This window comes from Thamnophis sirtalis, unplaced genomic scaffold (genome assembly GCF_051295495.1).
Source record: "Thamnophis sirtalis isolate CommonGarterSnake01/CBP01778 unplaced genomic scaffold, rThaSir2_p1.2 scaffold_3, whole genome shotgun sequence".
Lineage (NCBI taxonomy): Eukaryota > Metazoa > Chordata > Lepidosauria > Squamata > Natricidae > Thamnophis > Thamnophis sirtalis.
This window is the reverse complement of record NW_028261383.1, coordinates 157123163-157139454: the sequence shown is the minus strand read 5'-3', so window position 1 is coordinate 157139454 and position 16292 is coordinate 157123163. Positions and strand designations below refer to the sequence as shown.

At 47.2% G+C, this 16292-nt stretch overlaps 1 protein-coding gene across 2 annotated transcripts in view; it reads left to right on the top strand.

Annotated features, from left to right (window-relative positions):
• Window positions 1–3997: 3997 nt before the first annotated feature.
• CTDSP2 (CTD small phosphatase 2) overlaps window positions 3998–16292 on the top strand; it is a 57375-nt gene continuing 45080 nt past the window's right edge. The window contains exon 1 of one of the 2 annotated variants that reach the window (XM_087710542.1): window positions 3998–4629. In XM_087710542.1, coding sequence (XP_087566668.1) covers window positions 4566–4629 — 64 coding nt within the window. In that variant the 5' untranslated portion in view covers window positions 3998–4565. The remainder of the gene's footprint in view (window positions 4630–16292) is intronic. The other variant, XM_087710540.1, reaches the window with a different exon arrangement.

Sequence of the window (16292 nt, the reverse complement as noted above, 5' to 3'; positions counted from 1 at the left end):
CCCAGCCAGCGAATGCTGGCTGGGGAATTCTGGGAGTTGAAGTCCGGACATCTTCATGTTGCCAAGGTTGAGAAACACTGGATTAGATCATTGTTTATTCTGGTAAGGATAGAGAGTAAATCAAATCTGTTGGTAGACCTGATTTGCAGAAGATCAAAAAGATATACCAATTGCCTTGTAATTGTAACGGTTAAAAACTCCTCCCACTCCCACTAAAAAACCCTTCATATTATTCAAGAGTATATTTTGTGTGTGGAAAAGGTATGAGATTTTATATTTAAAATACATTCCCAGGCTGGTAGTTTAATTCTGTAATAATGTCTTGCAGCAAGCTAGATTTGGCTAACGCTGGGAATCTAGTTATAGATCCACCAGAAATAATTTTATATAGACTCAATCAGATTTCTCCAGAATTTCAGAGTTGCTTTCTTCTGAAGATTCTGGTCACTGAAGTTAGGATCTTCCCAGTGGTGGGTTGCAGGTGGTACGCCCCGGTACGGGCGTACCGAGCCTGCCCGGAGCACCGGATACCGTTCCGGTACAGTGCTCCGAGGGCTCACCCGCCTGCCCAAGCTCCTTACCGTGGTTGAAAGATTTCGACGCTTCCGTGCACGCCCATGGCGTGTGCAGCGCCTGCGCGATGCTCCACTGAGCAGCTGGAGTGTTGTGGAGGCTTGCAGAAGCGTCGTTTGCAGCTACAACGCATGTGGGCGGCATCAGGCCCTTTCCAATCATACTGGTTGGAACGGGATCCGGAACCCACCACTGGATGTTCCGCATCCGTGCAAGGTGTGTGCACGAGTAGCTTTAGTTTAGACTGCCATATCATGGGACTAACTACAGAGGAATGGCACAAAGGCATAATAAAAGGTGTGTATAAAGGCATGTAAACAGTAGTGAAATTCATTTTTTTTTTACTACCGGTTCTGCGGGTATGGCTTGGTGGGTGTGGCAGAAGAAGGATACTGCAAAATCCACATTCCCTCCCCACTCCTGGGGGAAAGATATTGCAAAATCTCCATTCCCACCCCACTCTGGGGCCAGTCAGAGGTGGTATTTGCTGGTTCTCCAAACTACTCAAAATTTCCACTACCGCTTCTCCAGAACTGGTCAGAATCTGCTGAATTTCACCCCTGCATGTAAACAACCATTCCTGTTTGGCAGATTCCACACTGCAAGGCCTAATCCCAGGAACATGACCTGCTTGTGGAATATCCTCCAAGGCAGGTAGCTAGTTTTTGTGGCGAAGAGACTTTTAGTCTAAACCACAAAGGCATCTTTAGGGGACCTACTTCCTCATTGCTAGGGCTGCTTCCTTTTCCATCACAAAGAACACCATCAGCATTCAAGATTCAAGCTCTGCCATATGTTTTTCCATGGAACGGTAGAAGCAGATTTTGGAGATCCAGCTGCAAAAGAAGCCTGTTCTGACATAGGCTGAAATAAAGTCCTTTGGGGGGTGTAAAGATTCTGGCTTATAAAATCAAGGTTCAGGCCTATCTACTGCAATTCTGCCATTCCTTTATTCCTCTCTTTATATGTCCTGCCTTAGTCGTGATCTAAATCAACTTTCTACAGATATTAAGGTAAAGGTTCCCCTTGCACATATGTGCTAGTCTTCCCGACTCTAGGGGGCGGTGCTCATCTCCGTTTCAAAGCCAAAGAGCCAGCGTTGTCCAAAAACGTCTCCATGGTCCCATGGCCGGCATGACTAAACGCTGAAGGCGCACGGAATGCTGTTACCTTCCCACGAAAGTGGTTACTATTTTTCTACCTGCATTTTTACATGCTTTCAAACTGCTAGTTTGACAGAAGCAGGGACAAGTAATGGGAGCTCACTTCGTTACACGGCCCTAGGGATTCGAACCACCAAACTGCCAACCTTTCTGATCAATAAGCTCAGTGTCTTAGTCAGGGGTAATATATTACCAGTTTGGACGGGTTTGCCCGAACCGGTAGTAAAAATGCTACTGGTTCGCCCGAACTGGTAGTAAAATAAATGAAACCGGTTGGTGTGAACTGGTTTTTCCAATGATTAGCTGTGCCACATGATTTATATTAGCTAGAAAGCAGGATTTTCTGCTTTCTAACTAATATAAATTGTGTGGTACAGCGGATTCCACCCCCTCGCTGTTAACTTATCTTACTTTTTTGACGCTCTGCGCATGTGGAGATACTGCGAATGCACAGTGGTTGCACGTGCGTGCACGTGCTCACATTGCTACTGAACCAGTAGCAAAGGTAGGCGCATTTCACCCCTGGTCTTATCCACTGAGCCACCACGTTCCTTCCACTACAACTATTACTACGGTTCATAAACTGGCATTCTAGTTTATTTCAGATGTAACAGAAAACTGCAATTTAGCCCCTCTAAATGCAATATCCTTAGCCACAAGTTGGAAATTGCAGTTTTATTTTTCAATGGTGCCTATATTAGTTCTTTCCAGATCCTTTTCCTGTAAGTTCCTCTCCTCCAACAGATGAAGCCAGGGAAAGGCTCTGATCTGGAATAACAACTGCTACAATCCAGGCAGGGAGAGGAGGACCCACAATCTCTGCAATATGCTCCTTGGCGTTCTTATGTAACAGGGTCAGCACAGCAGCCATTTTTTTTCCCAAAGCATTTCCTCTACACTTCTCTGAGGTTAATTTGACTCTGTTCTGTGTGTTACAGCAAATGCGATACATGGTATGTATTTACATACCAAATACAGAGTGGTATTTACTAGGGGACACAAAGCTTCATATGAATCATAAGGTTTCATTTCAGTTCTGACCAAATGTTAACTCTGCTTGCTTTGGAGCTGAATGTCAACAGCGACGAAAAGAAAGAGAAGAGTGATGAACTAGTGATGATCCTACAATAGCACTCAAATGGGCCTATGCCGTTTGCCTACTGCTTTTCTTTGTTTTTTTTTCTTAGGACAAATAGTTAAGACTTGTCGGTTTCTCAATCAATCACATCCTTTGCCATTTTTAAAACTCTTTTATTTTTTCCCCAAATCTAACTGGTGGGTTTTTAGTGGAACATAAGAAGTTACAGAAATGCGACCAGAAATATTGACTAGTGCTATTTTAACCATTCTAAAACCAAGCAGGGAAACGTGTTAAGGCTGAGGTGTAAAAATGCACGCGGGGGCCTGAATTATATAAAAATGGCATATATTGTAGTAAGGGTTTTCATCTAATAAAAGTTACCAACTTCTTCGGAGTTCCGCCTGCTTCCCCGTCTATAAATACACCCCCCCCCCTTCCGGAAAAAAAAGAGGGCAGATACATCCACGAGAAGAAACAAACAAGACTACAAGACGGGACGACTTTAATCGTGGGTTTACAAGAGCCTTCGCAAAGCAGAGCCATCGTTTCCTGTTCGTTTTATTTAGAACCGACTTTCAACTCTTTTTTTTTCTAATAAAAAGGGCCAAATTCTCGGGGAAGGCGCCGACCTGCAGTTTTAAGAACCACTGGGCGGGCCCGTCAACGTAGTACGCTTGGTCTGCTTTTTAATTTTTCTTTTACTCCAAATATAGTCCAGGAACGTATCAGGGTCTACAGTAACCCGAGGAACAGAAGGATCGACTTTCCTTCTCCCTGGAGAGCTGTAACATTCCTTGCAGTAATTTAATTTTTTTTAAAAATTTTCTTCCACTCGGAGGGCGTTGCAACCTCCCGAACGTAAACTTCAAAATCTTCAGTTCCTCTCCTCCCCCGCCCCCAACTCCCTCCCCTCCCCTCCCGCCAGCGGTGCCTGTCGGGAGAAGCCAGTCGTCCTACAAGGCGGCCAGCCCCCAAAGGGGCGTGGCCACCCCTGCCCTTCTCTTTCCTCCGGCGGCGCCTGGAATGTTTGTTAGGTAAACACCGCATAGTAGAGTTTTTAGCCTCGCCTCCTCCGCTCTCCCCTCGCTCGCTCTCTCTCCCTCTCGCTCTGAGCCAATGGAAAGGCTGGAGCGGTTTCAAGGCTACTCCCTGTGTAAGAGAGCCGCTGGGCTGGTGGTAACAAAATAACAAAAGCGTCGAAGGTTGCAAGAGTAACGGGGCTTCTTGCAACCCCCCCTCACCCCACCCTCCTCGGCTTCGCTCCCCGTTTTGGGCCCTTATGCACGGCGGAGAGTCCGTTTTGGGTCCCGATTCGTGGGAAGCCCACCGGGCGGAAGCGAAGCGCAAAAAGGATCCGGAGCTCGCTTGTTGTTGATCTGGAGGGAGAGGACTGGAAACCGCCTCCTGTGTCCCATTTCCTCGCGCCCGCGCGTGTGTTGTGTTGCGTGTGTGTGTGTGCGAGAGAGAGATTGTGTGTGGGGTTGCCCCCCACCCCCACCCCGCACCTTTGCTTCAGCCCTGGATTCTCCATGTTGGACCCGATCTGAGGAGCATCTACATCTCTGCCTTTGCAAAGAGCTGACTCCTCGGCTTTGCAACTGAAGGAGGAACGGGGCGGACTCCCTTCTCCATCGCGCCCATTCCTTCTCTTGCTTCCTCTCCCCCCCCCCGTCCCCACTCCTCCTCCTCCTCCTCGGATATTTCCCTCCTCCGGACTAAAGGATCCCCAGGGTCTGTGGGATTGTTAGATGGAAAGCCGGTCTATCATCACCCAAGTGCAGAGGGACGAAGCCTTGGTCTTTTCAAAACAAGGTAAGGGCGAAGTCGAAGTTGGAAACTTGTTTTCTTCCTAGCTGGCCACCCGTCCTGGCGTGGGGGGGGGAGGGAGAGGGAGGAAGAGACTCCCCTCTCTTCCCCCTCCCCACTTAAAACAGCCTCGGTTTAAAAAAAAGTGCGCGCGCGGGTGGTTCACTACTACTTGATCCAATGCAATAATAATAATATAACAATAAAGGAGGAACTCTGAAGTTCTGGCGTGGGTGGAAAGGAGGAGATGCTTCTTAAAAAAAAATACTTTCCTACCAAATTGTGGGGAGGGGACGCGCGTTTTTTAAGAGAGAAAAAAAGCTTCCCCCTCCTCTTCGCGTTCTGATGTATCGCGTAGAGCTGCGAATGTCAGTCAATCCGTTTCGATTTTTTTTATGGGTGGGGGGGGGAGGTAGCGACAGGTCTGTGCGAGGACTCTCCTCCCCTCCCTCCCTCCCCCAAATGTCGAACTCGACCGGGCACTGTGCGAAGTGGGGTGGGTGGTTGGTGGGAGAAGTGAACTTGGTTTGCCTCCCCTGGGAACGGCCTTGTTTTTCCCCTCGGTTTTCCCCCGTTCCCGCGCCTTCCTCCCACCCCGCCTGGTCCGAGGGAGGAAGGGCAGGCAGGGGAGAAATTGGGGCGCTTCTTGCATAGACATCGCGCTCCCTTAATGAGGAAGGGAGAAAACTCTGGACGTTTGTTTTTCACCCATCTCTCTTCCCCCCCCCCCCCGCTTGTAGCTCTTCCGCGCCTGCGTAGCTAAACAGGCACTTGAATCCCTTCCAAACGTTGCTCTTGAATCGTTCCGGATCTGGAGCGGGTGGGTGGGTGGTTTTTGTTTTTTTGTACCCGCCCTTCAAATCCCAAATTTTAAGTCACATTGGAATCAGGTTTTTTTTTGTTTTTTTTGCCCACCCCAGGTCTTTTCCTAGCGTCTAAAATGAAGACGAAGCCATTACGTTGACATACACAAGCACAAACACACACCCCTTAAAAAGACCGAAAGTGTCAATGACGGCATAGCCATATTCTCTACGCGAACGACTTTTCGTGCTTATAATATATTCCGGGGAATGTAGTCATGTAGTACTACGGGGGCTTTTGAGGTTGACAATCCGGATCACATTTACTATCGAGCGAGGAAACGGGGCTACCGAACAGGTTTCCTCCGGATAGTTTAATAATGCTACCATTGGGTGGACGGCAAAAAAGCCCGTTTCCTAAAGCGTTTGAGACTTGTATTTTCAGTATCCTAAAAAAAACCAAAAAAAAAAAAAAACCCCATTGCTTTCCTTTTTGGAGGTCCGCACAGGATTGGATGAGATCGTTGCGTTTTAATGTTGCCACCTATTTATGTTGCTTTTCTCCTAACCCCCCCCCCCTTTCGTTTGTGCTGTGTTTATTCAGCTGATGTTGGCTAACCAGATTTTTCCGCTTCGCTATTGGCCAAACGACTCCGCCTCCCCTTGCGCGTTCTTGACAGAAAGGGTCTCGGGGAGAAGCAACGGGGAGGGGTGGGGGTGGGAAGGCTGGACAACTTGTCCTCTGCTGGGTGCCACTTAATTGCTCTCCAGTTGCAAATCTCCTAGATTCGCTGTACCTTCACTCTCTCTCTCTAGATAAATGAATGCAGGAATCAATTCCACCCCCACCCCTCAATAACCTTGCAGATTTACATGCAGCTAAATATGCAAAAGTTGTCCCAGATGCATTCCGGCACCTCTTCCCAAACTGTTGCCTTCCAGGTGGTTTGCCAACTGTGGGAGTTGCAATCCTACGCCCTATCAGGATGTCAGGTTAGGGCAGGCATCTTGGGAGGATTGGGCATACCTGCCCTCTTGTTAAGCTGAAGAGGGAATGAAAAATGGAGTTTTATTTTTGCATTATGTTCTTAATTCTGGGCTGTGTCTCCCACCCAATACAGCTATTATGAGTCCAGATTATTTTAGTCCCAACTGCTTCTGATTTTTTCGCATTTATGATTTGTGAATAACAATCTAAATCATCTAATCATCGATAACATCCCATTATTTTGTCACTGGTCTTGATAAAAGTTTGCCAGATCAAAAAAATTGGATGCTCCGCAGTGCCGCAGAGCTGGATGTGTTTTGTGATGGAATCTGAATTTCAGATGTTCCAAAAGAAGGGGTCATTCATCGAATTCTCTTGATACCCGTCTTTACAAGAAGGAAGGTTTGGGGGGGGGGGGTTGGAAAGTTCTTATTTGCCAAGAACTCAAACCTGATTACCTGAATAGATAGATGCAGTAGGTGTCAAGAAAAGTGAAAGGGACTGCTTTGGAGAAAGCAAAGTAATCCTGTGCATAATGATTCTGGACCCAAAAAAACAATAGGTCCTTAGAGTAAGATTAAAAGGCTGAAGAGAGGAGGAAATAGCTGGTGTTAAAAGATTTGCTTTGGAGTAAACAGTCATGCATAAAATTGAATTGGTGCATTTAATGAAGTGCTTGATCATATTCTTCTCCCCCCCCCCCCACCTGCTTCTCCTCAGTGCCTGGAACAGTTTCGTTGCCAGCTCTCCACTTGCCCTCCTCCCCTCCCCTTTTTTTTCTCCTTTTCTTTTTAAAGTTGTCTCTTTTCAGGGAAATGGAGGTTTTGGTGGCAGCCATCCAGGGAAGCTTGGATATGGAAGCCTCTGGTGAACAAACAAGATGCAAATTAAACTAAGACCTTAGGAGGGCCTGCCAAAGTACATTTAAGCCCACTAGCCAGTTTCCGAATACTGCAGCTCTCCTCTCCCCTGTAATTTTAACAGGCTGTGTTCTCTGCAATCTTTCTTGATCAAGGAATGTGAATAAAGGTTTGTAGGAGGACTTGTTGATAAAGGCCTTGGAGCAAAGCCTGGGGACTGGGTGCATTTTGTTAGCAATCTGTATAGGAGGCATCAAATAGAGAATGCAGGTTGTTGCTTTTTTTACTTGGTGAATTGGCAGTCAGGTGAGGATTTCTACTTTTGGGAGGGGATCCTGGATTCTGAACCAGGTCTCTATTTTCTGATGCTAGCTTTTTTTTAAATTGAAAGGGAACCAGTTTGGTGTAGTACTTAAGGCATAGGCATGGGAGGGGTGAGATGGTGAGTTCTAGTTCTGTCCTAGGCACAAAGTCAGCTGGGTGATCTTGGGCAAGTCATTTCTCTCAGCCCGAAGAATAGGCAGCGGCCAACCACTTTTGAAAACCCTTACCAAGAAAAACTGCAGGAATCGGGTAGTCTTCAAGAATCAAACGCAATTGAATAGAAAAGTTACTGAAATGTACTATAGCAATAGCACTTAGAATTATATACTGCTTCATAGTGCTTTACCGCCCTCTCCAAGCAGCTTACAAATGTCACCAATAATCTGAGACCTCATTTTACCGACCTTGGAAGGATGGAAGACTGAGTTAACCTTGAGCCCAGTGAGATTCGAACTGCCAAATTGCAGGCAGCCTGCAGTACTGCCTTCTAACCACTGTGCCACCACGGCTCTTCCTCTATAAGGTGATAAATGTTTGTTTTTTTTAACCAAAAGAGAGACATTGGCCTAGTGGTTAAGGCTAGAAAAAGTGATTGCATGATTTCTAGTTTCACCTTAGACATGAACTGGGTGACCATGGGCCAATCATGCTCTCTCAGCCCAATTCACCTCACAGTGCTGTTGTTGTGTGGAAAATGGGAGGAGGAAGGTGCATTGGATATGTTTGTACAGAGTTATTTGTTAAAAAATAAAGCGATATAAATAAAGTATGCTAGTGTCCACAGAAAGGGGATCTGATGGCTGTGTGCTTAGTTTAAATTTAAAAAAAATTGTAAAAAAAAAAAAAGAGCAGAGTAACACTGGGACTTCTTCTCAACCATTTCCAAAATTAACCAGCAAGAAAGAAGAGAACAAATTGGTAGGTGATTGTTTATAATCACTGTCCCTCAATTATGGAGCTGCTTTTCATTAAAGGTTACCTTTAAATTGGAAGGATTTAAGCTCAAAACAAGTTGATGTTGGTCTGTAGAGATGTGAAATATTGCGAATTGTTGCAAATAGCTCTTAACTTTAGAGATAGAAGAGATAGAAATTAAACTCAATGTTTTATATGAAGAAGCATGTGGATTCTGGAAGGAAAATGGTGGCAAGCTTATTTTTGTTGACAAGAAAGGCATTACATAGCCATAAAAGTTCATCAATACCGGACAGATTTAATAAAGGCAAATTTCAGAAATCAGTAGAATCTGAAGGGGGGGAAGAAAATCAATTCTATGCATAACATGTACCTAGGTCAGAATATAGTAATTCGGCTCGTATTAATATGTGACAGCCATAAGCCATTGAATCTTAGGTCTAATGTGAACTTGGCTACAATTTGATATGGGGAGGGGGGGCTAGGCCTCCAATCAATCCTTGCGCTCCTCTCCATTTAGAAGTACATTTTTGGGATGTGAAGTCGATATGTCAAATAGAAGGCTGCTACTGTATATCAGAGTTAGAAACAGGAGAGGCCATACATACCATGGGCATGCTAGAGAGAGCAAAAATGGGTTATACAAAATATATCTACATAATGCTTTTGCGGGGGGGAGGAGGGCAAGGGTTTTTTTTTTTTTTTGGAGGGGGGACAACAGTTTGGCAGCATTAGCATATTTTCAGAATATCCACGAGGCTAGGCAAGCAGGAAGCTTTTCATTGTCCAACATAGCAATATACCAAACAACAAGAAGAGCTTTTTTTTAAAGGATTCCAACTGTTCCTAACATTGCTGGGATTGTGAGGATCAGTCCAGGGCAAAGTCTGTCCCAGTTACTACATTCCTTTCTAGGTTTTTGTATTTTGTACTCTGATGGAGGGGAGAGCGTATGGATCCATTAAATGGGAATCGCAGGAGGAATCAGCTGTTGCCATGAGCTCTTTTGTTCTCCTGTAACATGTTAAATTTTGTGCAGGAGTTAGTAGCACAGACTGATGCAGGAAGCTCTCAGGCTTGCAGACAGTAAGTTGCCTCTGAGATTGATCTATTCTAGGGTGAGTAGGTGACGTCATTCAGGTTTTCAGCTTACCTTCCCTTTGCCGTGTTCACATTCTGGAGCTGGGTATCCACGTCTCATGTTCTGTAAAACCAAGAACCGCCATTTGGGAGTCCACCCACTCCTGTTCTCAGGAGCCTTGGAACAAAGCTAACATTAGTCGGGTTTAATGGGATGCGATGATTTCTATTTATGAACAGAGGACATACTCTTTGCATGGTTTTGCTTTTTGTGGTAGCACCCACAGTCTTAAAATTAATATTGAAGACTGAAAAATCTGTCTTTGGAATTTAGTAGGGATTGGTTTAATTACGATATCTGCTGTCTTTTTTTTTTTTTTAATAGTCTGCCTTTTTGTCTCATGGGTTCAAGAAATAAGAGTTGTTTGGATGGAAGGTCTCAAATGGTAGGTACCCGAACACTTTCAACTGGTGTGTGTGTGTGTGTGTGTGCGTGTGTGTGTGTGTAGAAATGTATGAAATGGTGGAGAGAAAAGGATTCCTATAGCGGATGAAGCCAGCAAACTGCTCTTCCTACACCCCACTCCACAAGGAGAGAGGAATGGTTTCATAGCCAAACTGTTTTTATTTTAACTGTAGAATTAATGGGAAATGCTTGAACACAGCAGCAAATGTCTTTTTTACTGGTTAGCTGCTTTTAGCAGGGAGGCTTTGAGAAATTTTAGAACTTTGTGATAATTATGTTTAAAAAGAAACGTTGGTTTAATTTGTACAGGAATGTTTGGAATGACATTCCTTTCTGTTTAGGTCATACCATACACAGCTTCCCAAAAAGCAAAGGCATCTCTTGGAGCATGCGTTGATACAAATTTAATAACTGAAGGTTGCTGCCTAGCATACTCCGTAAATACATTTTTCCTGAATCTGATGGGTTTCAGATTTTTTTATAGATGAGTGCAAAGTTTTGACTGACTTTTTTTAAAAGGAAGAAATGAGTACTCCAAGTACTTAAAAAAAAAACTAATTAAAGAATTCTGTGGGAGACAAACATGTGGGTTAAACATTAGGGATGAATACACACACAGTCTCAGAGATGAACTATGGTACCTAAAGTTTCAGGATCTTGTTAGTTTGGGTAAGACCTCCAGAGTTGTTGTCCAATTTGAATGTTTAAATGATGGGTTGAAAATCATTAACCTCATGAGGTAGAATCATAAACTAGGATTAATTAACACAGTTCAACTTTTAAATCATTTTTTAAAAATGTCTACTACCTCCTTAAGAGTATAAAACTTTTGCAATACTATTTAAAGGCCACTGGAGCTTTCAGTTGAGTTGTATACCTATGAGAGACACAAACATGCACACTGTCACACACACTGGTTTTAAAAAACTCGGCTAGGCTGTTAATAAAACCTAGGCACTTGTACAAATGGGTAACATTAAATATTGCCTTTAATGAGGCAGTCGCTTCATAGCATTGTGGTGATATAGGTTTCTTCACCAATGAAGCTTTTTCCACTGAGTAATTATTGTGATGCTTCAAAGAAAAGGGGCAGCTTTATATTCTGCCCCATGTTTTAAAGAGGTAGACTAATGCTCGAGCAAAGAAGAGGTAATTGCCTGATGAGAATTGCTAAATGGATTTCAAGCATCCTCAGACAGAGTTATTTTAGTTAAAAGGCTCCAAGAAATCTACCCTTGATTACAGAACACCCCCTTCCAATAGTTAGAAAATTACTAGAAAATAGTTATACAGAAACTACTTGGAAGAAAATATATTTGATGTCAGCAATCATGTCATGCAAGGACATCTGCTAGCAGAATATTCCTTCTTTCACGTTTGAGCTAGCAGGGCTAACAGAAGGGACAAATTCCCCTTTTAAAAATAAACACAGTTCTGAAATTCCTTAGAACAGATTCGTACCCCAGAGGGATTTCTTCACCACCCAGAATCTTCATTCTTCAAATCCCCACACTCAACATTTTAATTTATCTAATGAAAAATTCCTCTTCTGGGACCATATTTAAATTTTAGGAGATAGCAGAGTATGGCTGCCCAATTCTGATTTGACGTTCTACTTGTTTTTGAAATGTTAACCTGTGTGTGTGTGTGTGTGTGTGTGTTTGTGTGTATGTGTGTGTGTATCTGTATCCATAATGGATTCAACTGGTTGATGGAGTTATGTAAGTATTTTTTGCATTCTTGGAGCGGAGGAAAAAGACGCGACAAGGAGGTAGTAAAGCAGCAACCTTTTATTCAAGCAGAGTAACTATGATTCAACGTGGCGTGGTTCGCGCCAAACATTTATACCCCCGGGTTTGAACAATGAGCCAATGGGGCGTCGAGTAACCCGGCCAATCGGGGAGGGGATTGAACCGGCTCCACCCGAGAGCCAATCAGAAAAGGGGATCTTACTTCCCGCGCTAGTATTCAACACCCCTCCCCCCCTAGTTAAGCACCCTCAAGAAGGGCAAACATAATCCTGTAGATAGGTGGGACGATGACGCTCTCGTCCCGACCTTCGTAGTTCCCCGGCGGTTGTCGTCGGGAGGGGAATCGCCAGCGGAGACACGTCTGTAGCGGAACGGTGGTTCTGCGACGCAACCCCGAGGGATGGTGTGTCCGTGACAGCAGGAATGTCCAACGATTGACCCGTGCAATCTGGTTGGGATATAGGTTCAAAGTCTCGACAAGGGCTTCGAGGGAAAGAATAGCCAAAAGAGGCGCGTCTATCCGAAAAGTTCGTATCGGCTTGTCCCCCGTTTCCCGAGGAGGGGAAGTCCGTTGGGGATAAAGTCATCGAGGGTAGCTCATGCTGAGGGCGAATGTCTGAGGGGCTCGGGCCGTCTGTTTCCGCGGGGAGGCGTCGCCTTAATTGGTCCAGGTGGCGCCTCCATTGCGTTCCGTCGGCCAAGCCGGCCCTGAAGGAACAGGGGCCAGTCAGAGCTGTGATGGTTGCGGGAACCCACCGTGGATCCCCAGAAAAGGAACGAGCCCATACGGGATCCCCTAACTTAAACGTATGGGAAGGAAGGGCCCCCAAGTTGCTCGGTAAATCCCCTGCGTAAAGTGGATGAAGCCTATCTAGGGAGGTTCGCAATCTCCTACCCATCAAAAGCTCCGCAGGACTTTTATTAGTCGTTGGACAGGGTGTAGAGTGCTGGCTCAAGAGATAGGCCGCCACTCTCTCCTGCCAGTCCCCCTGGTCCATGCGACCCAAGGCTTCTTTAGCTGAGCGAACTGCGCGCTCCGCCCTACCGTTACTAGCTGGATGATACGGGGCTGTGGCCGCGTGTCTAATCCCTTGTCCGGCCAGGAATTCTTGGAACATAGTGGAGGTAAACTGGGGCCCGTTGTCTGAAACTATCACATCCGGAAGCCCATGTGTGGCGAACATCTTACGAAGAGCCCTCACGGTACTCTCTGCTGTAGTGGAGGTCATAAGTACCAACTCCACCCACTTAGAGTAAGCATCTACCACTATCATAAAGTTTCGGCCGTGAAAGGGACCGGCGAAATCAATGTGTAAACGGGACCATGGGCCTCTAGGGATTTCCCACTCACGAGGGGCGGCTGTGGGGGGATTCGGCCTAGAATTTTGGCATATTCTACAACGACCTACATAATCTGCGATTTCGGAATCTAGCAAGGGCCACCACACATAGCTGCGGGCTAACGCTTTCATTCGCGCTATGCCTGGGTGGTTTTTGTGAAGTGCAGGCAGGATTCGTGCCCGCAGGGCTGTGGGGATCACTACCCTATCCCCCCAAACAAGGCAACCCCCGTGAAGGGCAAGTTCAGCTTGTCGTGCCTTAAATGGTCGGAATTCTTCCGCTATCTTTTCTACGGGCCACCCCCTCAACACCCATAGAACTACTTGGGATAAAACGGGGTCAGCCTTTGTACAAGCTGCAACATCCGCAGCTGAAACGGGGAGGTCGGATTCAGCAATAGACAAAATGGAGAGAGATGGCACGTAGGCTGTGTCCGTCTGTGGCAAGGGACAACGACTCAGGGCGTCTGCGTGCCCTAGCTGCTTACCCGGACGATATAACAGCGTATATGAATACGCCGCTAAAAACTCGGTCCAACGTGTCATGCGGGGAGACAGAATGGGGGGGGTTGGCTTATCGCCTGCCAATAGGCCTAGGAGCGGCTTGTGATCCGTGACAAGGGTAAAATTCCTACCGTAAAGGTAGTCATGGAATCGCTTAATGCCGGACACTGCAGCTAGGGCTTCTTTATCAATTTGGCTATAATTTCTCTCCGTTGAAGAAAGCGTCCGGGAGTAAAAGGCTATGGGGGCCTCTGAGCCGTTCGGGAGAACATGGCTCAGAACCGCCCCTATGCCATAGGGAGAGGCGTCACACGTTAAAACTAGGGGCATCCTGTCGCTATATTAAATTAGGACTGCTGACGAGGTTAAAACATTCTTTATAGCCGCGAACGCCTGCGCTTCACGGCTACCCCATTTCCAGGCCGCTGACCGGTCAAGCAGTCGGTGTAACGGTTCAGCTAACGACGCCTTGTGGGGAATAAAAGGGGCGTAAAAATTTAAAAGCCCCAGGAACGCCTGCAATTCCGCCCTAGAGGTGGGTGCAGGAGCGTTTTTTATGGCCGCAACTTTCGAGGGAGTGGGGTGGATGCCCTGTGCATCGATGAGAAATCCCAAAAACTCTACTTGGGAAACAGCAATTTCGCATTTACTGCGCTTTAGCTTCAATCCGGCCTCCCTAAAACGTGTAAGGACCTCCCGCAGTATTTTTTGCAGTTCCGAGTGACTAGAGGCTGCAACCAGGACGTCGTCAAAATAAGGAACGACGCCTGGGAGCCCATGGAGCAACCGCTCCATGAGGCTCTGAAAAATCCCCGGGGCGACCGAGACGCCAAATTGGAGGCGGCGGCAACGGAAAGCCCCGCGGTGGGTGACAATGGTCTGGGCTGTAGCCGCATCGTCGTCTACGGGAAGCTGCTGATAGGCCTGTGCCATATCCAGCTTTGCGAAAATGCGGCCTTGCCCTAAAGAATGGAGTAGATGTTGCACTACAGGAACAGGATATGGATTTGCCTGCAAGGCCAAGTTGATGGTCGACTTATAGTCGGCACATATTCTCACCGATCTGTCGGGTTTGACCGGGAGAACTATGGGGGTTTCCCAACGGGCGTGATCTACGGGCTCTATTACCCCCTGCTCTAGAAGCTTATCCAATTCAGCGTCTACCTTTGCTCTCAATGCGAAAGGGACCCTACGCGCCTTCAGCCTAATAGGCGCGACCTGGGGATCGAGGCAAAGGGAAATGGGGGTGCCCTTGTAACAGCCCAATTTCCCATCGAACACATCTGCGAACTCATCTAAAACGCTATCTACGGTACGGGGGACTACCCTGTGCACCCCTTCTATGGTGAGGCCCAAAGCGGGGAACCAATCTAACCCAAGAAGAGCGGGCAGGTTATTCCTAACAATTAAAACTGGGAGTTTCCCCTTAAAATCTCCATATTCCACCCGAATGTGGAATATTCCTGCCGTGGGAATCCCATTTCCCTGGTAATCTAGGAGGGAGACCCCAGCCGGGCGCAATTTACTCTGAGGAACCCTGGGGCAAAGACGGGAAAACAAAGCCCAAGATAGAAGGGAACGGGAAGACCCAGAGTCCACCTCCATTCGGCAAGGCTGACCTTCAAGACGAACGACGGTGCTAATTTTGCGACCGCCGGCAGGGACGTGGGAGGCCCGGTAGACCACGCACTCAGCGCTGGGGAGCTGGTAGGTTGAATGGCAGTCCTCAGCTCGCCTCGCTAAACGTGGTTGTCGGTGGCGTTGCGGAGTCTGGCGCTGGTTGCTGGGCTGCATAAACGATGGGGCTGGCATGAGAGCCCGGCAGACCTTGGCGAGGTGTCCTTCTCCTCGGCAACGGCGGCAGACGGCGGAACGAAACGGGCAGGATGCGCGGCTATGACGGCCGCCGCATCCGCGGCAAGGTGCGTTTGAGGCTGGCTGAACGGGCGTCGGTGGTTGCTGGTGTGGCCTCTGCTTCGGCTGCGTCCTCATCTGTCCGACGGTTTCCTCCTCCTCATCTTCCGTGGGGGAGAGGTCGTCTACGAGGTTCGTCTGATTGGAAGGCCCCACAGCGGTTTGCGCAGAGGTTTTCAGCTGGAGACGTTCCATATCGGCCGTGGATTGTTCAGAGAGCTCTGCTGCTCGCGCGGTCTCCACAGCTTGCACCAGGGTAATTTTATGGTTTCGGAGCATACGGCTGCGCAATTGCACGTCGCGGACCCCGCATACAAACTGCTCCACGAGATTCTCTTCCAGGTCTGCAAAATCACATTGGGCGGCCACTGTGCGCAATGCCTCTAGAAACTGGCTGATGGATTCGTTAGGCTTCTGCACACGGCGGCGAAAAGTGAAACGGCGTGCGATCAAGGAAGGTGAGGGGGCGTAATGGTCCCTCAACCTGGACATCAGCTCGTCCCACCCAAGTTTGTAGGCTGGCCTCGGAGCGGCCAGGGCTCTCGCAGAAGCAAACATGGAAGGCTCACAGCAGGACAGGAAAAAGCTGCACTTCTCCTCGTCGGTCTGTGCCCGGTTCTTTGACGCGATTAAATAACATTCGAACCGCTCCATGAAGCCGTCCCATGATTCTCCGGCAGACCCAAACGGCGCGAAAGGAGGAAGCGCTGTTGCCATTATGGTG